This window comes from Daldinia caldariorum (genome assembly GCF_022478825.1).
Source record: "Daldinia caldariorum strain CBS 122874 unplaced genomic scaffold F4812scaffold_11, whole genome shotgun sequence".
In the NCBI taxonomy this organism is placed as follows: Eukaryota; Fungi; Ascomycota; class Sordariomycetes; order Xylariales; family Hypoxylaceae; genus Daldinia; species Daldinia caldariorum.
The window spans coordinates 1-17,826 of record NW_025953047.1 but is presented as its reverse complement, the minus strand read 5'-3'; the positions used below and the strand labels follow the sequence as shown (position 1 = coordinate 17,826).

The window sequence follows — 17,826 nt, the reverse complement described above, 5'->3', positions numbered from 1 at the left end:
CCGTACTACGTATATAATCTATGGTACCTAGGAGCCTACGCTACTGTAAGGGAGTGTTTTAGCGTCTCCAGATCTGACGAAGATTTAGGTAGTTTGGAAGACGGCTCCGCTTTCGATATACCAGCTTTTATTGATTTTGATTTTTTTGGACCATATTATCCAGTCAACATCACACTGTATCACCGGCGAGTATTCCACAGTGGGAAAGGGATCGTAATACATGTCACCAGGAATTGATATTCGAAAACAACATTGTCCCATATGCCACGTGAAGACAAGAGTTTCATCCGTGCCGTAAGATATACTGTAACCATGTTTCTATCAACGCCGTGTGTAATGTATATATCAACAATTAGATTACAAAGGCAGTAGCGAATGTGAGTTTTCTCGAGGAGACACCATAAGGAGGCTCCCTATACTGGGGATAAGTGCTCTGCCTTCCGGGGGTATATGCGAAGCGTGGCTAATAATACAGGTAGGTAATATCCTTTCTTCGCTCTCGCTCGTCCGTGTCACTTTTGGTCTTTCGCTTTTCTTGCTCCCAAGAAACTGCCGCCACGGGAATGGTTCGAAACGCCTGAAGCCTGCTGTTGCTTCTCGCTGTAAACGAATGCATGCGATCTTCGCCCGTCCCATGACCCCTATATCCCAAACGCCGTCTGTGAGGGTATCTCCTCAAATGGGAAATCAAAACTGAACAACCCCGAATACCCCCAAAAGATGTGATGTGTGTGACCTGACCCAACCCGATTGGAAGCCACCAGGGATAGACGCGAAGAAAAGACGATAAATAATGCCTTCAAATGAGCCCACCCGAATCTAAAAGCTCATCCATGCACCCCAGCGCTTCAAACTCTCCTGGATATCATACCAACCAGCAGCGCAAACGATTCTCGATGATATGATGATATGATGATGGTGCCTTCGTACAAGAGACATAAAATCTACAACCCAATTTTTGGTACCATCAGGTGAAAAAAAAATGCTGGTGATTAGTCTCCTCTAAAACCATTTGAGACCGATCCGAACCGTGATTCAACATGAGATATCCGCATAACAAGGATAATCGTTAACAACTCTAAATCGTAACCTTGCACAATTCAACTTTTTTCTTCTTTTTTTTTATCATGAAGCATTGAGACTTCTTGTTTTTTTTAGTCGGAGTGATCGTCGTGATGATCTTCGGATCCAGCGTCGGACTTGGCATCGTTTTTATGTACCTTCCTGTGCCGACGAAGATTTGATACAACCGAAAAATGTCTCCCACATCCTTCGACTTCGCAGCAGAATGCTACACTTTCATATCAGCCTTCAATTATGCTCAGCACACATTCACAAGTTATAACACTCACGCTTTTCGCCTGTATGGCTATACATATGTGTCTGGAGCGAACTTGGTCGTGTAAATCGCTTATCGCAGACCTTGCATTTGTGCTTCTTTTGTGTACTTGATGAAACTTTCGAGCTAAACTGACCCATCATTGACTGAGGGGCAGGAGGAGGCTGTGTCATTAGATTCGGTCGAGGTAGCGTTCGGGAAGTGACCGACTCAATATCAGAGCCCGCCGTCGAGTAATCGCTTACGGACGAATCGACCGATCCTGCGTAATATCCACTGCCATAGTTGCTCGTCGAGGAAATGGATGAGTTCGTCGAATGTGTCGAAGGGAAACCGTATGAGTCTGCGGAGCCTCTGCCGCGGTTCCCGGGAGGGTATATTGCCCTGGGAGTTTCTTGGCTCATAGCAAGCATACCTTGGCCGGCGTCGAGAGCATCCGCAAAACTTCTTCGATCATCATTTTGAATACCTCTGTGAAGCAAGTCAACCAACGAATTCCGGTGAGAGCGAGACGCGTCTGAGCCGTGATCGACCATCGGCAGTGAGGAAATTGACGATTGTGAATACCTTCGGTTATCGGCTTCTGGCGCGAGAGCGAACGTTGATCGCATTGGCGCGGGTGCGTACCCGGATACGCCGTCGTAGGAGCTCGGTGACGCCGAGTACGTCGCGCTTACGGGAGAAGCCGCCGTCGCTGTCGCGTACGCTGGCTCTCCGTACCCAGCTGACGTTGTTTGCATTCGGTTTAAGCTTAAGAGATCTTGCGGCATATTGAGTAAGTCCTGCTGTCCATAGAGGTCCGCCATGAGAGTGCTACCTGCTGAAGATGCCGTCACCGGGATGCTCCCATACGGTGCCATTGAGGCACCACTGGTACCCGTCCTCGCGGCGTGCTGCTTGGCCATAGAGTCGAGGCCGCCCAAGTTGGCACCGAGCCCTTGCGAGTACATGCCGTGGCTGCCGTGGTGCTGGTTTGATGAGCCCGCGGCCCAGGGGTTGGTGAAGTGCGGAGGATTAGAGTAGGAAGACATGTGGTCGAAGTTAAGAGCCCCGAGTCGTGATTGATTGTCAAGAGTCATAGTCATCTTCGACGCAATATATCATATAAGAATGGTTGGAAGTATGAAGTTTTCCAACACTTGGGCTAAACTCCTTAATTTTTTTTTCTTCCGTGTGAGAAAAGAAGAAGATAGGAAAGTTTGGAATAGTTCGCTGATCAGATGCGGGATCCCGAAGGGGCACAGATTCGTGTCACCTAGCCGAGGCGGTGACTTGTCTCTCAAGATCCAGTGAAGAAGATCCGTCACGAGCTACGGGAGGGGGATCAGCGAGCCTTAAGTGTGTTTGGCAGGACACTTCAGGAAGTATGCGACCAGGAACCCCCAAATAGGTGGACGAGGGTACACACTGGGGTCGACCGGCACTCTTTTAGAACAGCCCAATCGTCAGAAGCTTAACGTTCTCCAGCAATTGGGACAGGTGGAACCAGTGCCCTTAGCTTACAGCAAGCCTAGTGACGACGGTGAACAGATTTGATCGACAATCCAATGTCCCGTACTAAAGCAGGTCGGGGCAGGGTTGGGCACACTGTAGGGTGCTACACAGAGCACGGTAGGGTAGGATATTGAAAAGATCGAACCGGGGCTGAAATTTGGAAAGAAGGTGTCCAATTTGATAGCAGCCGTTTTAGTTCTTGACTGATCATGAGAATGTGGAGTTCGGTGGCTCGTTTCAAGACCGAAGCGTAGAAGATCAGCAGCGGCCAGATATCCGGGAGGTCAGATGTACATATAACTCGAGCGAGTGTACTTGTTTTGTTGTTATAGCAATGAATTCGCAGTAGGGAACTTGAATTAATGTATAGGTAGTTATATAGTGTATATAATTGCTCTATGACCCTGCTTTGTATTGGTGTTTAGGGACGAGGTTAGACGCGTTATGAGTGATGAGCGGAAGAGGCACAGGCTGAGAAGGCAGGATGGCAGGCTTTACATACATAGATTTGTTATTCGGCTAGCCTATGTATATGGGCTACCCTATGTATGTAGTTCCGGTAGTCCTGGCAGTTTAGGTGTGATGGGAGTGGCCAGCTAGTACGTCAACTAGCAGCACTAGAGAATTAAACAAAGTAGGGAATTCCAGCGCGAGCCTGTGGAAAGCATCCTAGGTATCAGGGTCTCCCTAACCCGCAACCTCAGAGAGATAAAATTGGAGCGAGTGGGACAAGAGAGCACAGGGATCGAATAACTCTTAACGGGAGGCAAAGGAAAAAAGAGTTGAGTGTTGAGATACGGGAAATGCCATAAAACCAGGTACGTAGTATGTACCTACCTAACCTAAGCAATAAGAAAGAGAGAGAGAATGTGTGTACCGCGGTACGTACAATACGGTACGCAAATGAGAGAGCATGGCAGGGTATGGTTGAAGGTAACAGCAAGGGTCTACGGTTAAGGCTACGGGGGGTGCGACCGCTGGGATACTAGCTTATTGCATGTACCGGTACAGGGTGGGTATCAACCAGAAAAGAAGACCCTTGTCTGCCTTCCATCCGTGTACGATGGATAGGTAATGTACATAGGTATGTATCTATACGTAGGTATAAAGTACAATGCGTAAGGTACCTATATATTGATGGAAGGCAGAACTGTACTACCTACCTGTATGTATAGGTAATACCTATATGCTTACCTCATAACGCAATAAAGCTCATTCTTAGCTTACGCCACTGATGCGGAGGATGGGAGCGATGGGGGGTTGCCCTTATGCAGGGTCTGAAGGGGAGCATAAAGCCGGCTTCAGCACTTTATTACAAGTCTAATTTCTATTGTTTTTGGTTTTTTTTTTTTCGGATGTATGTATGTATGTGCGTGCTCTCTTTTCGTCATTTCCCACTGCCGGCCTGCCGTTCCAGACAACTCTTAATGTTACTTGAACGTACTATACCGGTCCAGTTAGCACATCCTCTTCTGGCGACTTTCCTGGATAACGGGTAGAAAAAAAGGAAATCGGGTTGTAGACATGTATTGTATTGTACATGCGTATACATGCGTATATACACGTTATGTATGCTGGTACACCACACCTGGATACGGCATTTTCAGTCGGGCTTTCCATGTATTCCACTAAATGACCCTTTCCTCTTTGGTGGGAAGGATGAAGCTAAGAGTGACTTAGCTTAGGTCACTTGGCAAATACCCTACGTCATGCGGTGTGTGAATAGTGATTGGACACATTAAGATACTCCACAAAAGTGGTTCCTCAGAGTGAGCGAAGAAAAACATGCACCTGCTTTTCCATGATCCAAGACACGACATCATTGAACCCACGTTTTGAAGACTAAAGGCAGTCGGAGTTCTCTGTCCCGGTGTCAAGGGATGATGAATAAGAGCCCTGTACCTAACCTACCTAGTTTAGTAGGAGGTACCTATAGTAGTAAACTTACCTAAAGGAAAGATATACTTACCTAGCGCCTACTAAGAACTATGTACCTAATTACCTAAAGAAAGGGGAATTTGTTTTGTCTTTCTAATTGGGAACTAATAATTAACCACGCTTCTTTTCTATTATGTGCATTTTCTTTTTTCCCCTGTATTGGAAAAGCCCAACGGCATTTAAACCAGACGTGTCCATTTTCGGTCCCGCATTAGGGTCGTGGCGGCAGTGTGGCCTTCTTATCCAGCCCACGATATCTTGGCATTTTTAGAACAGCGATTACGGCGCAGTGTGATAAGAAAAGAATAGGAATAAATCCAGTCATATAGGAATGACGATGGAATAACGATGGAATAACCACGCCTACTACATACATACTCAGGTACGTATGGAGTAGGAAGAGTAATGGAATAGGACCTGCAAAAGCAACAAGTACTTAGGATGAAACCGAGGGTTGCATGTATGACGATATCTTGGAGCCAGTCGGGCCAGCTCCCTTGAGTCCTCGAAGCTAATTAAGCGGTACTGCCTCGGGAGGAGTTAAATGGTTATTATCCAGTGCTCACAAGACTGACGTCGTCGGTTGGGATTGGCAAGCGAGCACAAGTATGACGGCGGCGCCCCGGCAAGGCCCTGTCTGCGGCAGTCTTTGATACGTATGAGGGGCATCTGGGGCTCAATCTAACCAACCGGACAACTGTGTGGTAAGCGAGTAGGTAGACAGACCGTAGCATCTCGCAACCCCATGCGGTGGAAATGTTGGCAGTTGTACAACATCATCTATCATAAGCCTTGGCCCTGCAAATAAAGATCAAGCGGCTGGAAGCAATATAATACAATACGACGAGTTCGTGATATTGGAACTGACGATGACAAAATGAAGCGAGTATATAGGGGAATATGGCAACAGCCATAACATAGGTACCTACTAGGTAGCATATAAATCCCCGATGTAGAGGGACTCCTTTACGAATTACCTACTGGTCGGTGTTTTTATTTGTTTCTAGCAACCTATCTGCGATGATGCTTGCTTCCGGGTCGTGGAGAGGGATACTGTTACATTAACCTCATTGACGGGGAAAATCTCTTGGCGATTAACCGGGGTGTCGTCATAGCTTTCAAAGTGTCGGGAGGAGGATTCGAGGTGTCCAATGCGAACAACAGTTAATTGGCCAGAATCTGGTCGGTGGGAAATGCAGTGTCAGCCAATGCCCCCACAGATTGCGAATGATACAACCTAATAGCTTTTCAATGGACGAAGAAAATAAATAAAATAAGGAAAACAGAAGAGAGAGAGAAAAAAAAACAGGCCTTTAAAGCTATGACCAATCAATATTCTTGACTTACTATGTAAGTAACCGCGGGCTTATATTAGCACGTAAAAATCAAGACTTGCGCCCTAGCGAAGAAAATCAGGAAAAAGAAACACTGTCTTGTTAATGCTAATAACAGTTATGGGAATACGACTTCATCCGTAGATGCGAATGTGCAATGCGGGAGAGAGGACGATAGAGATGGTAAAGTGCGGTATACATGCAGCCACACTTTTCAAATCACAAATTAGTAACAGTAGAAAAATGTTCGGAGTATACTACACCTTCTCTCCTTACACAGGCTAGGTGCCAGGTGGTACATTAAGTACATGTACAACTAGGTAGAACTACATCAGGTACCTAATGTACCTAGGTAAGTAGATGCTTACCCTAAGGTTCCCACTATATATTTTTACGATTTAAGTTTTACGTTTTATGTTAGGTACCTGCCTAGTATGTATGAGGGTCGAAAGAGGAAAGCGTAATTAACGAAAGTGGTAGTTGAGTAGTAGTTGCGCCCGTTGTTAAATTGTTAAATTACGGCTTTAAATGAATTAAATGAATAAAATAAACCAAGGCGGCAGTTCACGATCCTGACAACGTCATATCTATACACCTAGACGGGGTTTCTTCAAGGCTAAAACAAGGCTTAGTCAACGGCGTTACAATTTCTTTTAAGCTTGAATTTTAGTGGCAGAGTGGGAGAACCCCTAAAAAAACACGGCCCGGGCAAACCTTCGGTGGTTTACAGGAATGAATCGAAACATTGGATTGAGCCATTGGAACCATTGACCATTTACAAGCCACCCGGGCAAGCCATGACTTCCGCGATCCAGTCCGGCGGTTCCTGCGCGGATCACAACGCCATCCAGAAGCCATCGAGAAGCCATCACAGCGCCGTCTTTGGGCCCGGTGGGTTGATATACAGGGTCAACCCATTCATACGCCACCCAGGCGCACTTTTAAGTTTTCACACCTTTATCTACCATGTGTTGACGGCCATGTATCAACAACAACAAGGTCCTAGGCATGATACATGGTGCGGGTACCCCCTAGTCTAGGGGATTAGATTTAATTGCCTAAGCACGTGTTCGGCACTAAAACATCCATCCAACCCATACATCCCATATCAGATCTAGGTACGGAATTATTAGTGTACCTACCTATGTATCTAGGTATGCAGGGTGAGATGACCTGCTCGTCATTTCGATCATGACAAGGCGAGTCCGAAAAAAGGTGGCGTTTGATATTAAACATATCCGCCCGCCGTCACGACTACCTTAGGTAGGTACTGCACTCGCACGGCTTCGTCCCGTACGCATACGGGTAAACCATGTTCAAATCATGCTTCGGGAATCAAATTACATGCACGTGGGTAAATGGTGCAGTCATTTATTGCGTAGCATGATCCCGGCAAGGCTTACAATCCATTACATTTGCTAGGTTTTAGGGTTGGTGTGTAATGTATCATGTGAAAGCGGAACTGAACCGCTACCATCAGGTACCTAGTACTCCTATTTTCTTTCTTATCGGGGCGTTTAATCTATCTACAGATATTATGACACTGTGAAAACCGCTGCATGGCAATTGTCTGACCGCTTGGCAAATGTTATCTCTTTCCGTCGCACTTGAGCCGTTTTGGAACTGGAAGGATAAGGCTAGGTTAAGTTTATTATCTGTTTACGGCAGACTATTACAACCTGTCAGCAACCTACATGCATATACACATGCATGCGGTCGCAGGATCCCTTCGATGGTGTTGGTGCTAATATAAAAAGGATATTATTGTTATTATTATTATTCCCTATTATGTATGACTACCTAAATGAGCACGTCGGTTACTAGGTAGTCTGGGCAACTCCAAAAAGGTCGAAACCGTGGCTCGAACTAATATATTGATCTGAATGTGGTTTATTAGGTGCGTGTGGTCGTAACGTACCCCTTGGCAATTCAATCAGATTCCCGAACATCGCAACGTCGGTGATCAGCAATGTATCAACGGCACTTGCCAGAGCCACAAAAGCCCGCTCTCCCGCTTTCTGGGTACTTATCGGCGGTAGACGTTCAGCAGGTAGTAGGTAACAAGTATCTACCTTAGGTAGGTACCTTATGTGCCTACCTAAATTACCTCTAATGTTTCAAGTTTCGTAGTTGCCATTAACAGTTACCTCCATACCACCTAAGCATTTTACTTAGTAATTATCCAACTACATCATACCAGGTAGGTAAGTAGATGGAGAGGAGGTATGCATTCATTCAAGTTTGAGTCAGGCGTATTAGGTATTGTACAATACAGTAAAAGGTAGGTACCTACCTATGGGAAGGCACTCTATCACTTATTACATAGGTACATATAACCCAGGTATCTAGGTACTATACAGAAAAGTACCTACCTCTGTCCACGAAACTTGCATAATTAGATCTAATTTCTGGCAATTTAGAACTTACACTACTTTCTTGCCATCAACACATACCTACATACTTACGCATGCACGAACCACTACATACAGTGTTATTTTCCTTCCTATCGTCAAGTCTATACGGAAAGCACGGTCTTTTTGTTTCCTTTTATTCTTTCTAGAAGGCTTGGTGTTCTTTCAATTTAGGTAGACAAGATTGCCAATGGTAATTTTTCGTCTCCAATTTCCGCACGAGATATTTGACGTCCACTTGGACCAGCCCCGGGACGTATAAACGGTCCTATCAGAAAAGACTCAGGGATTGCCAAGGAACATGGGTGTGTTTCATGTAGAAATTCGACTGGCATTCCCCAAAAGTCACACTGGCAATACAACTTTAACCCCGGCTTGTTTGTCTGGCAGATAATCGACGATCACATCCATTCCTGGAGATCTTATAAGAGACGGTGTCTCTACGCTAGCGCAACCTTACCACTGCCATCCCCTTGCACCCCCATCTGCATCTCAGCAACCACCCAGCTTTTGTCTCTGGCATAGGATTCCATTAGGTACCTACATACCTTACCCGACAAGATACACTATCATGAGAGACTGAACCCCATTCATTGCCTTACCTTAGGTGGGTAGGTATCAATTGCCCCGGCGCTTGAGAGAGGGGCTTCATCCTTCTAAAGCCCAGTTTCGGTAAGTTACCAATTCTCTGAAAAGCTGTTTAACTAGTAGCTGCTTTCCCCTCAGTACAAGCAAAGAAGAAGCAGAAGAAGCAGACGGAGCAGACGAGATTTGAATGCCCTACCGGGCTTTCCTAGGGCCCAATACATGGCTTGTCCGCACGGCAGTGAAGTGGTATTAAAGGATCCGGTAGACTTGCCTTGTCTTGGCAGCACGCTTACTGTGAAGGGCCAACTACCTAAGGAGGGATGCCTTTCGAGAAAAGCACCTAGCTTTCCGTACTTCCATGACCGCTTTTAACTGCACATACAGCTTCGTGTCGAGTGAGTGAGCTAGCCAACGCACCCACGCTGCCGAAGCCGGCTACTGAGGGGACAAAGGAGCAACTAGAGGATTGGTCGCCGACCAAAGTCGACGAGGGTGTCGTGTCATTAGCAAATTTCCTGTGAGCCTTTCCCCAATACTAACGCACTAATATTTGGCACAAGGATTCAATACATACAATACTATGTACATGCGGACCCTTATTGAAGAATACACACTACCTAGATAGCCGAGTCCAGCCATTCCGGCTATTTGAGGCTTCTCAATATTTTTTTTATTTTTTTTTTCACTTCATTTCGGAACCATCAGCTGATACGAGTTGTCACTCTAAAAACGTTTTTCATCGTGTTCATACCTAATAACTAACTAGTGTAAAGTATAGTATATCATTCAAAGACAACCTCTCATTAACTCGATGTATCGTAAGTTAGTGGATACATAAAATGGTAGATGAGGCTTACAGCCCAATGACGCCCTCCAATGATATCGCTTTACATTAGATAGGACCTAAGCCAAGACAGCCTATTGTATTCGGGTTTACAGGGAAACGCACTTGGTGGAGACATTTCCGAAGCGAGCATAGAACATCCGGTAAAGTCATACCATCTCCCCGAGACATCCACGATGATAAGGCTGCCATGCATACCTATACCTGACTTGGAGTTTATGGGGAAACACTGTGGATAATTTAAAGTTTGGGCATGGCCTTGACATCCCCAGACTTCATGGCACCACCATTGTCCAAGTTAGTTGTTGGCGTTATTTCTCGCCATTGTGACAACCTCAAATTTGATGTGGCTGACTACAACATATTTCCTCAACAGTGAATATTGACCGCAAATCCCCCGAAAAGTGATAGATAAATTAGGTACGATAGTTTTGTTCGTGGACATCGCTTTCTCAAAGTGAAAGCTTGAGGCCATCTAGCAAGATAGCTTTATCTCCTCGAGCTTCATTCATGAAGGGACCTCGGCACGAGCAGTCACGTCGTAAATGTCCAGTTCCTACTATCCTTCATGTATACTAGCTTTGCTCACAGAAGAATCCATATAATTCTCTCCGCTGTTGGTAGCGCCGAAATTGGTTTTGTTTTGGCTAAACCTCTCCTTCCTTCGTGACAGGCACTGGTAGCCAGGTCTCCTTGTCTTACGATATGTCAGAGTAGGCCTTGTATGGCTATTGTTTCTACAGCGATGTAAAGAAGTTGAACTGTTAGGCCTTGGAGATAGACCCTTTCATCTCGCTACGCCGATCTTTCTCGTCAGTAGGGTTTAATACCGTAACACATTTAAAGTAACTGAAGATGATATGTGCTTCAAGGTGGATATACTATACTGAGAAGGTCATGGTGAGCGTGATATGTGACTTTCCAGGAATTGATGGCGTGATACCTTCAGCTCGCAGAAGCTGTCACTACTGGACACCCTTTTCTATTACAGGATGTGGCAGTGTACCATCCATGCATATAAAAGATAGGCGAGCACTTATCTCTAACGTCCGTCTATGGGTCCATTAATTCAAAACATCGATGGGTTGTCAGGCGCAGTTGCAACTACACACATCGACGGTAGGACATTACCTAGCTGCCTAGTAAACGTAGCATAGCATACCTAAGGTAGGTTAAGTAACTTGACAACCTGGCTTCTGCCGAGGAATGCACATAACCCAGTGTGCCCTCGATGGATGAGATGTGGAGAGCTCGGATGGGTTATGGTGATTTTACTTAGATTGCAAAAAGCGACATAGTAATTAATATTGCTATACCGCCGCAGATTACCTGGGTGACATGTCCTGGCGCTCGACAAGGGGGGGAATTCCACCCTTGAAGACAACCATCCGCGGATGATGTTCTTCTAGACAGTTGAACTAACTAACTCTATAGCATCTGCCGTTACACGAGCCAATCAAAGAAGCCCGTGGATTCCTCGTAGAGATATAGAGATATAGAAACTCTCGTCAACTACGTAGTTATCGCAGCTTAATAAGTGTCAGGACGGCATTGCATGTCATTGCAGTATCGAGGTCCTTTAGTATATAAGGTAGGTATGAGGTACCTAAGGCTACCTGGTATAGGTACCTACTAGTCTTCAAAACGACAGTATAGCTTTTCCCTTTCTCCGTAATGTGGATCGTGAATACCCAAGAGTTTTCTCTATCGTAGGTCCGATATACGTGCCTCGAGTTACATCCCGGGATGCCAGACGTAGGTAGGTTTTTTTTTTCGAGATCCGAAGGGGGAACCGTCCTGGTACATCTTACATAGGAATGTTATAGGAACAGAACATATCGCGAGTGATCTATCCATCCACCCATCCATCTACCCCTTCCATTCCACTCGGCCCGTCGGTATGTAGAGCGGAAGGAGGTAGGTACCTAGGTAGCAGTGGCGAATACGAGTGTTGGGGAGGGGGGGAGGAGTACGCGTGGTTAACCTTATACCTACTCTTTGCCGTCTAGAGGGGGTGGTTCAGAACGAACAACAAATTCCGGGTCCGCGATAGAATATATTGCCTCGTGCTGCTGTTTCTCGGCTGAGACCTTGCGGCTAAATGTGTGCGACGTCGTACTAATTATTCCCGTCGTCCCGATCCTGCGGAGTCTAGCCGATATGTAACGTTAGGTCGGTACCAAAGCATTACCCATGAACGGAGGCATTCGAGACAGTTGGAGATTTCGTCTCTGTTGACGTGGTTGTTGGGAGATGTGTTGATGTGTGTAGGAGGTAGGGTCGGTTAAGGGTTGCGAGAGAGCGGAGCGGGTGTAGTGTCGAAAGTACATTTTTCTTCTTGTGCCAGTGGTACAGCTACCGTATGCCTAACGGGTGATAGTATTAGTAGTGATGTACTTATTCTCACCTCGTTGGGGATTGTAGTTCTGCTCTATCCTATTCTACGGAGCAACCGCGTCGCATTTCTCAAACGACCAAGCGGAGGAGACGCCAAGTTCACAAGAAGCTCCAGTAACGTAGAGAGTTCAAGCGCATCCGTTCACACAAGGTGAGAACCTCGTGGTAAGTGAGTGAGTGAGTTAGTCTGTTATGTGTTACATGGTACCTACGTCTAGAACAGGTGCAACTGGGATCATGAATTCAAGAAACCTGTATTCCAGGAGTGCAATCAAATAAGCTAAGATACGACGGCCATCAGCGTTTGCCATGTGTCGTAGCCAATGGACCTCTTGGCTCAAGATAGCCTGCAATCCAAAAAGTGCGCCTAACCGCCACATGTTGGCTACGTGTCAACTCACTTCTAGATGGATATCGATATACAAGTTACTTTATATGAACAGTATTAGGTAGATGTGTTGGCGATAGCCCCTTTCTTTGCCTACTAAAATTAGCGAGTAGGGAATTCATGTTTCTATGTTCAGACCACAAACCCACAGGTCAGAGTCTACTTGGTAAGAAAGCATGGAATGCGTTTAGTTTTCCATAAATCCGTCTACCGGCAGTTGCTAGTTATTCCACCTGCAATATCTCCAGGCTCTAGAAATAGACGTCTGGAACATCGGCGATGTGATGAACAAATCGGAGTAGGAATCAGATGTCGAGGATGCAGTTACGCACATGCAACCTATGTCCATGTTGTGAAATCTATTATGAAGCGAATCGTCTATAGACTGAGCGTTGCCCGCAAGTTCGTGTCTATGTCTGTAGGTATCTTGTCTCATCTAGATGACTGCGATAGTCTAGATGCGTATGTGATGTTTTCTTGGGTCTTGGGAATTAGAAACAGATGTGGTGGTTATGTGTGCAAAGTAGTAATTGGAAGTTGTCCCCGGGCCGAGGATAAGGGTGGGTATATCTAGTGATAGGATGTCAGAGTTAGTTGTTGATGGTAAGCACAGATTGCCGTGCGGAAGAGACATGAGAATCTAATGGCTGAAGACGGGATGAGGCTAGAACTAAGTACACTGTCCATTGATGTGGTCGATCAGGAGAGTAGCAGAGGCACGGGAAGATGCATTTGGCACAGCTGCGCACCCGTAGCCAGGTGCGCAGCAGGCTAAAGGTTTAATACAGGTTGTGTTTTGTTCGCGGCGCCGTCTAACGATAGTTACTCTACAGTTAATGTAGTAGCTTTATAATGATAAGCTTGGAGGTTTCATTGGATCTGGTGGTAAATATGACAGTGGCTCCTCCCTGGAAAGAAGCCGTAAAGGAATATTTATACACATATTTATTTCGTAGGCTAGAGATATGTATCTCTCTAGCCTACTTCATACCATTATTTGGATGAAGGATCACGATGCGGCGAGTATGGGGGCTAATATCAACGAACATCGGCTCTCTGATCTTCTAAGGGAATTTTAATTGGTATTAGTTTAGATTGACTATACTATGATATTATAGACAATGTTAATCCCCTCGATGTTTAAGCTTTGCTGACTCTCTTCTGATTCTAACGGCAAGAAACTTGTCTATATCTCTCCTATATCCTGTCCCAGGCTGATTATCAAAAGGGCAATGGTACCTGGTAACATGCTGAAGGTAGTTCCTTGGAACTAACTCATGGTTTTTCTCGTCCTCTTGCTAGCTCGTACCGTTTCTGTGGAAGTATTGCTTTCAATCTTCACGGCTTCGGTTACAACTACCTGACGTCTTTTCCGGGTACGGGGCAGAGGTCCAACCGCTGCAGCATCTCCAACTTCCTCGACTTTCACTTTCACTTTCACATCAACAACTTCGGCTTTAGCAGAAGCCTGCTCCGAAAACGACTTCAGGTTCGCGGTGAAAAGCACCGACTGAGCCCAACCCGCATACGGACCCCAGATACTCCGAAAATGGTCCCCGACGGAGTCATACATGGCCTTAGAGAAGGTCTTTGACTTAATCTTTCCGAATTTATAATCCCTTTGGGCAATCTGCCACACATGCGTATCCACAGGGACTGCCTCTCCCCAGCCTAGACCCATCAAGCAAACACAGTCTGCGACTTTTGGGCCAACACCTGAGAGAAGGAGGAGCTGTTCGTGGGCATGCTTATAGGTGGGCACCTCCGCGGCTTTGGGCGTCACCACTTTGCACCAACCTGGATTTTCGGGATTTATGAGGCTTTCAAGCCACCCCTCTGGTTTCTCCTCACATACCAAACGGGCTGTCTCGGCAATGTATTTGGCCCTATAACCGAACCCCAATTCCCTTAGATGAGCTTCTACTTTCTTCCCGCTAAGCGCTTGCGGTGTGGGGAAGTCATGAAAGGCTTCATCTCCAATGTGTCCAACGAGTGGGCCGTAGTATTTGCAAAGTTTATGAACCTAATGCAGTGTCAGTATGAGTGATATCCCACCTACATACGAAGACAAGTATTGGGTTGACATACCATCTGAGAAATACGGGATATGTTATTATTGCTGCTACAGATGAATGCGATGAGTGCCTCCCATGGATCTTGGTTGAGAATCCTGATTCCTGTGAATTTTGGAGCTTTCTTCCGGAAGTTTGGGTCGGACTTGGACCATTGGTTATAGAGGGCTGTCACTGTGGCATTCCAAGTTAGTTGGTAATAATGAAAGCGTAATTGTCTCTATAAATTGGAGGTGGATTGCGCTTACAATCAATCTTTAAGCTAAAATAGTGTCTTAGAAGTGATTCGGTATCATCAACATCGACACCAACACCATCACCATCGGCTTCAGGTTCACCCTTGGCAGATACCGGAGGCGTTAACACAGGTGGAATGGCATTGGTCGAAGTTACTTTATAATGAAGATGATGCTTATCCTGCTTTAACGAGAGCAGTCTTCCATAGAGAACACAGTTCCTAATTATATATCGGTGTTAATTAAAGCGCTTAAATTTTGCATATGATGTATGTATCTTACCACTCATCATCTATTTTACGCCATCGAAAAGACTGTCCGCAACGAAGAGTCGTCTCGATGCAGAGGTCAGTCAAGCTTAAGGGGAGTTTCCTCCAATCTGATGCCCGTATAGGAGCCATGAGACCAGGAGTTGGACGACAAGATGGTACGAATTATCAGGTGAATTATACCTTAAGTTAGGTGCCAGGTGGTACTTAGAAACTAATGCACGATGTTCTAAAAGCTGTAGCTGTTTCGCCTCCTGATTGCTCTTCGCCTTTCCCAGAGATCCCTAAAAAGGCAAGCGGGGACCTGCTATCTGATAACTCTAAGAAGACTAAACCAAATCAGGGCTAGTGACAAGTGACAAGTACATAGTACCTATGCCGCTCCACTCTGGGCCAGCCAAAATTTCTATTTTCCAGCCGCGCTGCAGCTCCACTGTCAACAGCTTCATCCTACCGCCGTGCAAGTACAGCTTGATATTTCTTTTTTCATTTCACCTACTTTATTCTGTTTACCATTTTCATTTCCATTCTAGTCTGATAACTGTTTTATCTCCTACCTACCCATCTTGCATCAGATACCTGCATAAGGGATCAAGCAGATACCATGAACGGCGACAGTTATTCTTCTCGAGGTGAGGATGGATTGTGTCTGTTTTTATTGTTACAATTGGAAAAGAGCTAACAAAATCATTAAATTTAGACGGCCGTCATGGTTCATCTCGGGATTATCCTCCCCGCGAAGACCGCCGAGACCGAGGTGATCGACGAGACCGACGACGGAGTAGATCGCCTCGTCGGCCGCACCGTGATGCTAGGGATGAAGATGCATATGCTTCTAGCCGAAGTCATCGAGACCGTGAGCGCGAAGATCGATATGGAGGTGGCCGAGATCGTAGGGATAGGGAATGGGATCGCGACCGTGGTTCGCGGAGAGATACTCGTCGCGAGGACACCGGACGACCTCCTCGACGCGACCGCGACTTATTCGATGATAGGCGCGGCGGTGGCGATAGACGGGATCGCGAAAGGATGGACAGAATGCGAGATGAAGACCTTTTCGCTCAGAATCGACGAGGGCGCAGTCCGACACCGCCCCCAAAGAAGCGAGAGCCTACACCAGACCTGACCGACGTTGTCCCCGTTTTAGAACGCAAGCGACGTATGACACAATGGGATATCAAGCCTCCCGGCTACGAGAATGTCACTGCTGAACAAGCTAAGCTTTCAGGCATGTTCCCTCTTCCTGGAGCGCCGAGGCAGCAGCCCATGGACCCTACAAAGCTACAGGCTTTCATGAGCCAGCCAGGCGGAACAGTGAACAGCGCGGCCTTGAAGCCGGGAAATTCCCGACAGAGCAAGAGACTTATTGTGTACAACATTCCCCCGGGGTCGACGGAAGAGAGTCTTATGGGTTTCTTCAATCTTCAGTTAAATGGCCTCAACGTGACTGAGAGTACCGATCCCTGCGTCCTATGTCAAATATCCAAGGATCAGTCTTTCGCCCTCCTCGAATTCAGACATGCTTCCGAGGCTACAGTTGCTCTTGCCCTTGACGGTATCTCTATGGATGCCGAGGATGCCGCGGACGGCGCGGCCAATGGGAGCGGGCAGGGCTTAAAAATACAACGGCCGAAGGACTATATTGTGCCTGCTGTTGTCGAGGAGACCCCGTATAAGCCTGGCGTCGTTTCTAATGTTGTCATCGATACCCCAAACAAGATCAGCATTGCAAACTTGCCGCCTTATCTTAGCGAAGATCAGGTTATGGAGCTTTTGACCTCATTCGGCGAACTTAAGGCGTTAACCTTGGTTAAGGATACAGGAACCGAAGAATCTCGCGTAAGTAGGCAAAGTATAAATCTATTCGTATTTTTGAAAGCTAACTTCTGTCAGGGTATTGCATTCTGTGAATTTGTGGACCCCGCTGCTACGGATATTGCCATCCAGGGCCTCAACGGCATGCTTATCGGCGACAAGAATCTCAAAGTGAAGAAGGCTAGCGTTGGAATTACCCAAGTAGCGGGTGTTGAGATGGGCGTTAATGCCATGTCTATGTTGGCAGGTACTACTGCTAGTGACTCGGAAGAGTCACGGGTGTTGCAGCTGCTCAACATGGTGACACCAGAGGAGTTGATGGACAACGATGATTACCAAGGTAAATATCACATCCTATTCTACGTACATGACCGAGCTAACTTTATATAGAAATATGCGAGGATGTCCAAGAAGAATGCTCCAAATTTGGCCAAGTACTGGATATCAAAGTACCGCGACCCACAGGTGGTAGCAGACAATCTGCGGGAGTTGGGAAAATCTTTGTTAAATATGATACGACTGAGTCAGCAAAGAACGCTCTTCGAGCCCTTGCGGGCCGGAAATTCGCTGATCGTACGGTGGTAACAACATATTTCCCGGAGGTAAGGGGGGGGGGGGGGGGGGGGGGGGGGGGGGGGGGGGGGGGGGGGGGGGGGGGGGGGGGGGGGGGGGGGGGGGGGGGGGGGGGGGGGGGGGGGGGG

At 46.5% G+C, this 17,826-nt stretch overlaps 3 protein-coding genes across 3 annotated transcripts; 1 reads left to right on the top strand and 2 right to left on the bottom strand.

Moving 5' to 3' along the window:
* Window positions 1–1,148: 1,148 nt before the first annotated feature.
* On the bottom strand, window positions 1,149–2,423 carry F4812DRAFT_432207 (uncharacterized protein). Its single transcript, XM_047934501.1, has one exon. It carries the CDS (start codon window positions 2,416–2,418, stop codon window positions 1,333–1,335), a length of 1,086 nt encoding a protein of 361 aa, XP_047788930.1. The 5' UTR covers window positions 2,419–2,423; the 3' UTR covers window positions 1,149–1,332.
* An 11,372-nt stretch (window positions 2,424–13,795) lies between these two features.
* F4812DRAFT_432190 (DNA glycosylase) lies at window positions 13,796–15,557 on the bottom strand. Its single transcript, XM_047934500.1, has 4 exons — window positions 15,324–15,557; window positions 15,054–15,262; window positions 14,822–14,979; window positions 13,796–14,756 (listed from the first exon to the last, which is right to left on the bottom strand). The coding sequence occupies exons 1-4, from the start codon at window positions 15,440–15,442 to the stop codon at window positions 14,004–14,006; spliced, it is 1,239 nt and encodes a 412-aa protein (XP_047788929.1). The 5' UTR covers window positions 15,443–15,557; the 3' UTR covers window positions 13,796–14,003.
* Window positions 15,558–15,737: 180 nt separating this feature from the next.
* Window positions 15,738–17,728, top strand: F4812DRAFT_432189 (uncharacterized protein; the record flags this gene model as incomplete). The annotated part of the gene is made up of 4 exons (XM_047934499.1): window positions 15,738–15,942; window positions 16,011–17,149; window positions 17,204–17,465; window positions 17,516–17,728. Coding segments are annotated over exons 1-4 (1,642 nt in total), but the record flags the coding sequence as incomplete, so codon positions are not given.
* Window positions 17,729–17,826: the final 98 nt, after the last annotated feature.